General features: G+C 46.8%; 1 protein-coding gene across 1 annotated transcript in view; it reads right to left on the bottom strand.

Annotated features, from left to right (window-relative positions):
* LOC102831676 (zinc finger protein 343-like) overlaps positions 1-9512 on the bottom strand; it is a 24200-nt gene that overhangs the window by 6415 nt on the left and 8273 nt on the right. The window contains exons 4-5 of the mRNA XM_006839314.1: positions 7215-7341; positions 1010-2083 (exon numbers count right to left, since the gene is read on the bottom strand). Coding sequence (XP_006839377.1) covers positions 1010-2083; positions 7215-7341 — 1201 coding nt within the window. The remainder of the gene's footprint in view (positions 1-1009; positions 2084-7214; positions 7342-9512) is intronic.

Here is a 9512-nt window from a genome sequence, read left to right as displayed (position 1 = left end):
GAGTTATGGTTTAATAAAGAAAAATTTTCTACAACAAAGCATGGGAAAGAACTGGTGTAGGAAAAGAAAACCAATCAAGCATTCTTCAGTGACGTAAGGACAGCCTTCGAATTTTCTATCCCACTGGGCTACAGAATGTGGGAAAATTTGTCTCCTTACTTGCTCCTGGCACCATCACCTTCATACAGGTTACTTCGGAAACTGCCTCACTCAGAGGTGGATGAAGTAGTGACTTGGTGGTAACATCTTTCCTCTGAAGTCAGCAGAGGGGGGACACTGGAATGAAGTTTTGCCCATAGACCCCGCCCACACAACTCTTCTCCATGAGTATGTTCTGGTGAACGAGGTGTAACGTATTGCTAAAGCATCTCACATTCTCCCTGCCCACCTAATGCTTCTCCCACCAAAAAAAAACAAAAAACCAAAACCCAAAAGCTGTTGAGGTACAGTGAAGTGTGCCTTCTTCCCACATCAGACCCATTCCCCCTGCACAGAGCTTCTAGCTGTGTTCTCTGATGGGAGGAGTGGTTTATGGTAAAGCCTTGGCCGCATTCACCGCAAATATCTGACTCCTCTCCAGTGAGTCTGAAGGCGAGTGAGGCTTTGCTTCTAGCTGAAGCCTCCCCCTCACTCCTTGCACATGTGGAGGACAACTTCTGGCTAACGAGGCGCATATGGTCTCTCATGTGATGAGCTTTGATGTGTATTTAAAACCTCACCCACATACGGTTTCTAAGTCCAACGTGTTACCTGACGCTGAAGGAGGTCTGACTTCTGACCAAAACCTTGCCCACACGCTCTGTACATTTGTTGGTGTTAGGTGCTGGCAAGTCAGTTCCAACTCACAGCAACCTAATGTACAACACAACAAAACACTGCTTGGTCCTGCGCCAGCCTCACAATGAGTGTTGTGTTCCGGCCCATTATTGTTGTCACTGTGCCAAATGAGGGGGCCCCAAAAAGTTTGTGGACAAATGGAATTAAAAAATAACTGAATTTTTCCACGAACTTTTTGAAGCCCCCTCGTATGGGTGTGTCTCCTCTGAGTGTGTCCTCTGGTGCATAAGGAGATGTGATTTCCGGTTAAAGCCTTGGTCACACTCATTGCAAACATACGGCTTCTCTCTTGAGTGTATTTCTTGATGCATAAGGAGACTTGACTTCCGGGTAAAGCCCCGCCCACACTCCTTGCACACATAAGGTTTCTCCCCTGAGTGTGTCCTCTGGTGAGTGATGAGAGTTGACTTGTGGCTAAAGCCTCGGCCACACTCCTTGCACACATGTGGCCTCTCCCCCGAGTGTGTCCCCTGGTGAACAATGAGGCCAGCCTTCTGGCGAAATCCTCGCCCGCACTCCAGACACAGGTAAGGTTTCTCCCCTGAGTGTGTCCTCTGGTGTGTGATGAGATTTGACTTTTGGCTAAAGCCTCGGCCACACTCTGTGCACACATGTGGCTTTTTCCCTGAGTGTGTCACCTGGTGGAGAAGAAGGCCAGCCTTCTGGCTGAAGCTCCTCCCACACTCCAGACACAGGTAAGGTTTCTCCCCTGAGTGTGTCCTCTGGTGAGTGATGAGATTGGACTTTTGGCTAAAGCCTCGCCCACACTCCATGCACACATGGGACTTCTCCCGGAGGAGGGGCCTCTGGTTTGTGATAAAGTTTGACTTCAGGCCACAGTCTGGTCCATTCTCTCCAGAGCTGACTGCTCTGAATCTTGAGCTTCCTGATTCCTTCAGCCCTCGGTCTGCTTCCACAGAGTTCACCCTCTGGGCTGAGCTGTGCTCTATTCCTGCCCCTGGGTGGCCATCTCTAGGGCTTGCTGACTGTCTTCGGGCTGGGCTGGAGGACATCCTTGAAGTCTCTCTGTCCCCTGTCCTCCAACACAAGGGTCTGGAGACATCTGTGTTCTTCCTGCGACAGCTCTGATGGGAATCCCACTGCTCTGGGCTGGACCCCTCTGGATGGAAGGGATGTTCTGCACACACGCCTGGGAAGATCTGCAGCACGTGTTGGCTGAGGAATTGCTGACAGGAGAAGGGCAGAAGGCAGGAGGGACCAGGGTAGGTTTCTGGCATTGGTTCTGCTGAAGAGAAAAGGTTTTCTGTTAGAGTAGCCGGGAGTGGGGCTGCCTGGGCTGGGCTGCCTTCTCTCGGACAGACACTAACTCACTGCTGGAGGCCCTGCAGGCACAGATCATTAAGCACTCTACTCCTAACGGAAAGGATGAGGCTTTCCAAGAGGCCTGGTGATCTGCCACCAGAATTTCAGAGTCTGGAAAACCTGAAAGAGCAGTTCACCTCTGCACACACGGGTCACTATGAGTTGGAATCCATTCAGTGGCACCTAATAGCAGTCTTACTGTCACACTTGTAACTGAAAATGTATGTAACACAATCCGCTCCTCACTACTCACTTATATTCCATTCCAAAAATTCCAATTTCTGTTACAATGCAAGGAATCCTGGTGTGGCGCTGTAGGATCAACACTGCACTGTGAACCACATGTCGGCAGTTCAAACTCACCAGCTGGTTCTCAGAAAACTTACATAGGTTGCTATGAGTCTGAAAGGAGCTCTGGTAGCGTAGTGGTTATGAATCAGGCTGCAACCCGCAAGGTCAGCAGTTTGAAACTACCAGCTGCTCCGCGGGAGAAAGATGAGGCTTTCTGGTCCCGTAAAGATTAACAGCCTCGGAAACCCTGTACAGGGTCGCTATGAGTCGGAACCGACTCAAGGGCACATAACAACAACATGAGTCTGAAGGGATTCCAAGACACTTAACTGTAACAACAACAAAATATAATACAAAAGGCATCCTGGTGGTACAGGGGTTAACGTGCTCACCTTTTAACCCAAAGGGCAAATTTAAACCTGCAGAAGAAAGATGTGGCAGTCTTTTTAAATAAAGATTCATAGACTTGGAAACCCTCCGGGACAGGGACACTTCGATAGCAGTGGGTTTGGGTGTTGTGATCCAGATAACCCACACCCAAATCTCTTTAATATGTCAGTCAGACCAGATATTTCTCAAGTAAATGTCATCAGACACAGCTTCTGTCTTTTCCTTCTCCCATAGCCTGTTACACTCTACGGCTGAGACCTACTTCAGGAGGGGAAGGATGCTGTGTCTCTTCTGTGTTACATGTGGGAACTCCAAGCTCATCCCAGTCCACAGTCCTGTAAAGGTGCTCATGTAAATCCGCTACAGTTCTAACCCTTACAAGTTAGGGTGTCATTTCACTAATGGTATTTTAGACTTAGAAGCCACTTTAGGGAATCTTGGTTACACTCTGCTCCTTGGTGTGACACTGTAGAAGCACTGCACCATACAGTGTTTGAATTGCAAGGCTGGAGGTTCAAACTCACTAGCCACTCCTCAGATATCCTAGGAGTTGGAATCGACCTGGTAGCACACACCCACCAAATCAACATTTCTTAATGTTTCTAAAGAACAACTGTGTTTATATGCATTAACCACCGTACAATGATCACAAAAGGAACATATCACGGCACCATACTGTTAGGTGCTGTGGAGTTAGTTTCAGCTCAAAGCAACCCCATGAGACAGTAAAGCTGCCAAGTAGGGTTCCCTAGTCTGTAATCTTTAGCGGAGCACATCACCAGGGTTTTCTCCCCAAACTGAATTCAAACTGCCAACCTTTTGGAAAGCAGCCAAGCACTTAACCAATGTGCCACGAGGACTCATTAATGACATAGTAAGCACTGTTATAGTTACACAGAACTTACTCAAATTTCATCATGTGTGTACGTGTGTCTAAGTCTGTTTGTTGGTCGATCTCCAATGCTAAAAACCCGAGTCTACTGTGACACCTCCAATGCCAACACAAATCCAGGCTATTGCCAAGCTTCCCCATTCCCTACCTACATACACTTTCTCCTACACTCCCAACACCAATCTCTGTTCATTTACTAGGTTTTAAAATTCAAAAAAAGTATTTGCAGACTAATTGACCTATATTCCTACCAAAAACAAATATATGAAACAGAGTCCAAGATTTATGTACACATGCATTTTTTCATTGGCAGACAAGGAGTTGAACAACTTTCTCTGTAAAGGACTAATAGTAAACACTAAACTTCGCAGACAACATGATCTGTCTCAATCACGGCTTTGCCATAAGAGAATGAAAGCAGCCATAAGAAATACATAAATGGTGGCTATGTTCTCAAGGACTTTATATACCAAAAAACAGATGGCAGGGCAGACTTGTAGTTTTCCAACTGCTTCTTTTGAGTAGATACATGGTCAAAGTTCTTTGTTCAATAGCTAATTGGGTTGTATTCTCCTGCACAGTCATTGTCTAAGAGAATCTTCAAATCAATTCCTTATTTTGTGCCTGCAAAAACCATGTGGGGACCGTATCTGACTTCCCCTGGCTTCACAAGGGGGAAAGAGAATCAAACTCGAAATTAGCACAAGGCCAACTCCTATGAAGAAGTCAGACATGCTTCCTCCCTACAACCTTCTCTACTCTCGTCTGACACCAGCCACCCCCTTCCACAGCACTCTCTGCTTCACATCTGGGGCGATAATCCATTGTAATGGCCACACAGAGCTCCTAACAATACTCACAATTATGGGATTTATTAGGGAAGTGAACAGGGTACAACTCAGGATAAAAAAAGTCAGGATGCAGCAGTTCTCCAGTCAGGAACACCTCTTCTCTGCCACACTGCAGACACGCCTCACTCTTGTCTTTGGCTTCTCAGACCTGTGGCCCCTTGACCTCTGGCCCAGTCCGTGGGCCTAGAGCCCGCAGCTGCTCTGTCTCTCCAGGTCACCGCCTCCGCCGTCAGCACTTTTCTAGGCAGGGAGCCCATGCTCCACTCATGCTCGTTCTTCGTGATGGACCTGGAATCTTCTGTTCCTGCTTCTGAGATGGTTCCTTTTAAACCGCAGCTGGATGACAAAACTGATATGAACCAAAACTAATATAACCAATCCCTGCCTTAGAGAACCTTATGTGCACACCTTCTGTACACGGTCCCACCCTATCACTTGGTGGGAATTAAGACATAGGATAGATAAGCCACATCCAGTAAATTCAAGGTACACCTCCCCTTTTCATCATGATCCTTCTGTAGAGATCTTTAATCCGAATTTTCAGTGATGGTAGGTGGGCCCCGTCCAGTTCTCTGGTGTCGTGGCATAGGAAGTAGTTGTTCACGGAGGCAACTGGGTGCACATTTCATCTCCTACTCGTATTCTTCCCACTCATCTTTCAGTTTGTCATACTGTGGTGGCTTGTGAGTTGCTGTGATTCTGGAAGCTAGGCCACGGGTATTTTGAGTATCAGCAGGGTCACCCATGCTCGACAGGTTTCAGATGTGCTTCCAGACGAAGACAGACTAGGAAGAAGGAGAGACGAACTACTTCCAAATATTCAGTCACTGAAAACCTTACGAATAGCAGAGAAACGCTGTCAGATACAGTGCCAGAAAATGAGCCCCTCAGGTTGGAAGGCATTCAAACTGCAGCTAGGGAAGGGCTGCCTCCTCAGAGTCGAGTTGACCGAGATGATACGAATGATTTTGTACAACATGTACTCTAAGGCTGTTTGTTTTACATGTTTAAATGGTTAGGGGAAAAGTCCAGAATATTTTGTAATATGTAGAAAATATAGAAAAATCACATTTCAGTGCACATGAAAAGGCTTTACTGAAACACCGCCACACCCATCTGCTTACCTGTTGTCCTGGACTGTTCTGCACTAGCAGAAGTGAGGGTGGGCAGAGACCATATGGCAACAAAATCAAAATAGGCACCATTTGGCTCTTTACAGAAAAAGTAGGCTAACCCCTGATCTAGAATGAAGCTGTAATTGAAAATATTTGTCACCCAGACTGATGAACTGTAAATATTTTTAATAATGAAAAAGGGAAAAATGGTATGAAATAAATTTAAAAAAAAACATAAAAAAATTTGGCATTTCATTTTAGCTTGTGTTGCAGAAGGCGTCTGACAGTAGCTCCCCTTTGCAAACTGTGCCCCTGGCATCACTGGTCTCCTTACAGTTGTTCCCACTAGGCAGGCACATGCCTTCCTTAAGGCCTCAGCACCCATGAAACACCCCTGTCCTGGTACCAGAGTTCTGACTCCCTCACCACGGTTATGTCTGTTGTCAAATGTCACCCCCCGCTGATTCCAAATCCCCATTTCAAAAATCCCACCAGCCAACCTGTCACACCCAGTATCCCTTTCTCCCACTCTATTTCACTAGATCGCACTTGTCACCTTTTAACATTCCATAATGCAGTATTTCTTATATAGAATTTACTGTTTGTTACCTGTCTCCTTATGCCCACGGGTAAGCCCAGTGAGGGCAGGGATTTCTAACTCCTATAGTCACTCATGTGTTCTGAGTGGCTAGAACATTATTTGACCTACAGTAAAGAATAAAAAGCGTCCCCAAGCCCCGATTAGCATCAAGTCCACTCCCGCTTATAGCCCCTTCATGTGTTACAGATTAGAACCGCTCCCCAGGCTTTGGCTCGGGTTTCTCTCTGTCTGCAGGGATTTCCTGGCTGCAAGTTTTGGGAGAAGCAGGTCCTTCTTCTGCAGGGTCCTTGGATGGGTTTGAGTTTGGCACAAACTGTTTGGCAAATTATTGTTGTTAATTGCCTTCGAGTTGGTTCAGACTTAAAGCGATCCCTCTATAGGATTTCCGAGGAGCGGCTGGTGAGCTTGAACTGCCGACCTTTTGGTTCAAAGGCTTGCAGTCCAGCGCATGAACCACAGCACCTCCCTGTTACCACTGAGTAGATTCTGGTGGTCAGTGACCCTGGAAGGCAGCGTGAATACCCCACAGGGCTGTAAATCTTTAGGACACCCAATTGCTTCATCTTTCTCCCACGGAAAGCCTGGTGGGTTCAAACCACTGATATTTTGGTTAACCGTCAAGTGCTTAATCATTGTGCTACTAGGGTCCCTTTGGCATGTGATGGCTGTGGTTGTGTGCTGCTGATTGGGTTCTGACGCATAGCGACCCTGTAAAGGGTTTCCAAGGCTGTAGATCTTTAAGGCAGCAGAAAGTCTCAGCTTTCTCTCACAGAAGCTGGTGGGTTCAAATTGCCGGCCTTTGTTTAACAGCCAAGTGCTTAACCACTGAGTCACCAGGGGCCCTCAGGCATGTAGCTAGGTGGCAATGCATATGGACTGAGTTAGTGAAGGAGGAGAAAAGAACACATCCTCACCCAACGAGAGCAGGTTCCTGTACGTCTCCAGCGTCACTTCCTTGTACAAGTTCTTCTGCTCCATGCTCAGTGTCACCCATTCTGCCTCCGTGAAGACCACAGTGACGTCCTCGAATGTCACTGGTGCCTAGACAAGCAAGACATCAAGACACACCCAGTCACCATCACTGTCCCAATGAGAGGAGTTAACTGGGGCCCTCAAGGGTCTGCGTCTGAAGACGTTCATCTCTTTCTTTTCAGAGAACACAGGTCTCCACAGCCAGCTCTTCTGGGCATGACTGCATACCTGGCTCTGTGACAAACCTGTGGGGGCACAAAGGATGCACCAAACATATCCTGGGCCTCAGACACATAACTTAATCGGAGAAATGATCTGTGGATCAATCAGGTTGCATTAAGCACTGTTCCAGACAGTGATTTGGCCTTTGAGAATTCATAATGGAAGAATTCAACGATGGAAGGTGCTATCCAATAACAAAGGGCATCAGGGAGGTGCGGCTTGTGTTCAGCATTAAGGAATGGTAGAGATTTAAAGGAGAAGATGGCAGAATACTTCAATTACACTGGAAAGGGGGAGTGAATAAATTGGGGTCTGGAATAAACATTTCTGAGTCCTGGTGTGGCACTGTGGGTTATTGTACTGGGACTGCAAAGTCAGTATGAACTGCAACTTCGGCAGCTGCTCCTCACAAACCCTACACGGGGTTGCTATGGGTTGGACCCAAATGGACGGCACTTAATGACAACAACATAGGTAACTAGACGGGATCTGTAAAATCTCTATGTTTATGGATTTTAACAAAATTTTCTATTTAAAGTGCTTAACACTTCACAAATCTATGAAAAAAAGTTGTCGACAGAATGGCAGCAATAGTCTATAAAAAGAACATTTAGAGGTAACATAATCTTTTAAAACAGTAAGCAAACCACACACTTTAACTAACTGCCCCTAACTGGATTCCAGCTCGTACAGACCTGACAGAGCACAGTAGCATCGCCTCCAGGTTTCAACGCAATCATTAAAGCAGCTGACACCCCATCTTTTATCTGTGGCTGATGAGTTGGCAGCAGAGCACTTCCTTACTGCTCATCCAAGGCTCCTACAAACACTATCACACCGCACACGGAAACCCACTGCACATCCCCAGAGGGCTTCCAAAGTGGTCATCGTTACATAAGCAGACTGCACAGCTTTCTCCCAAGGAGCCTCTGGCTGTGCGAACTACCCATCTTTAGGTGCGCTGCCAAGCACTTTAATCACTGTGCCACCAGGAGTACACAAACAGTGTTGTTGCTGTAAAGTGTCACCGAGTCGATTCTGACTCAAAGCAACCCCACATAGGGCTTCTGAGGAGTGGCTGGTGAACCATGGAGTCCAAACGGACCTTGTGGTACAGTGCTGATTCTACAGCACCACACCAACACATCCCTGAGGTATAATCTGAAGTTCATTTGCTTTATATGAAGTCTATACAAGAGCACTGGTGTGGCGCTGTGGGTTAATGAGCCAGACTGCAAAGCCATTTACACTGTAAGGTCGGTGGTTCAAGCTCACCAGCTGCTCCTCAGAAACCCTATACAGGGTCACTGTGGGTTGGAATTGACTCAACGGCATTTAACAACAACAACATACGTAGAACACAGTATGTAAGGAACTTGAACACGCTTTTGTTAGGTGCTGTCCAGTTGGTCCTAACGCACAGCAATGCTCCACATCACCGAATGAATCGCGGCCAGGCCCTGCACTGTCCCCATCACTGTTGCTGTGTTGGGCCCTCTGGTGAAGTCACTGGTAATCTGTTTTGTTGAGGATCTTCCTATCTTCCCTGACCCTCTACTTTACCAAGCATGATGTTCTTTTCCTGGGACTGGGCCCTACTGGTAACATGTCCAAAGTACACAAAGTATCACGAAGTTCTCATTTCTAAGGAGGATTCTCGCAGTACTTCCTTTTTTCACTGTTTTTTAAAACAAGAGTAATGAGTTAAGGTTAGAGGTAGGATGACGGCTAAGGGTATAGGCTAGGCCTGTTGTTGTCAGGTGCCATCGAGTCAGAACCGACTCATAGCAACCCCATGCACAGTAGAACGAAACAATGTCCGATCCTGGGCCTAGGCCTTTGCTTTTGTTAAGGTTAGGGTTAGGACTAGGGTTAGTGTTGGGTAAGGGTTAGGGTTAGGACTAGGATTAGTGTTGGGTAAGGGTTAGGGTTAGGACTAGGATTAGTGTTGGGTAAGGGTTAGGGTTAGGACTAGGGTTAGTGTTGGGTAAACGTTAGGGTTAGGACTAGGATTAGTG

This window comes from Chrysochloris asiatica, unplaced genomic scaffold (assembly GCF_000296735.1).
Source record: "Chrysochloris asiatica unplaced genomic scaffold, ChrAsi1.0 scaffold00023, whole genome shotgun sequence".
In the NCBI taxonomy this organism is placed as follows: Eukaryota; Metazoa; Chordata; class Mammalia; order Afrosoricida; family Chrysochloridae; genus Chrysochloris; species Chrysochloris asiatica.
This window is presented reverse-complemented; position numbering and strand designations above follow the sequence as displayed.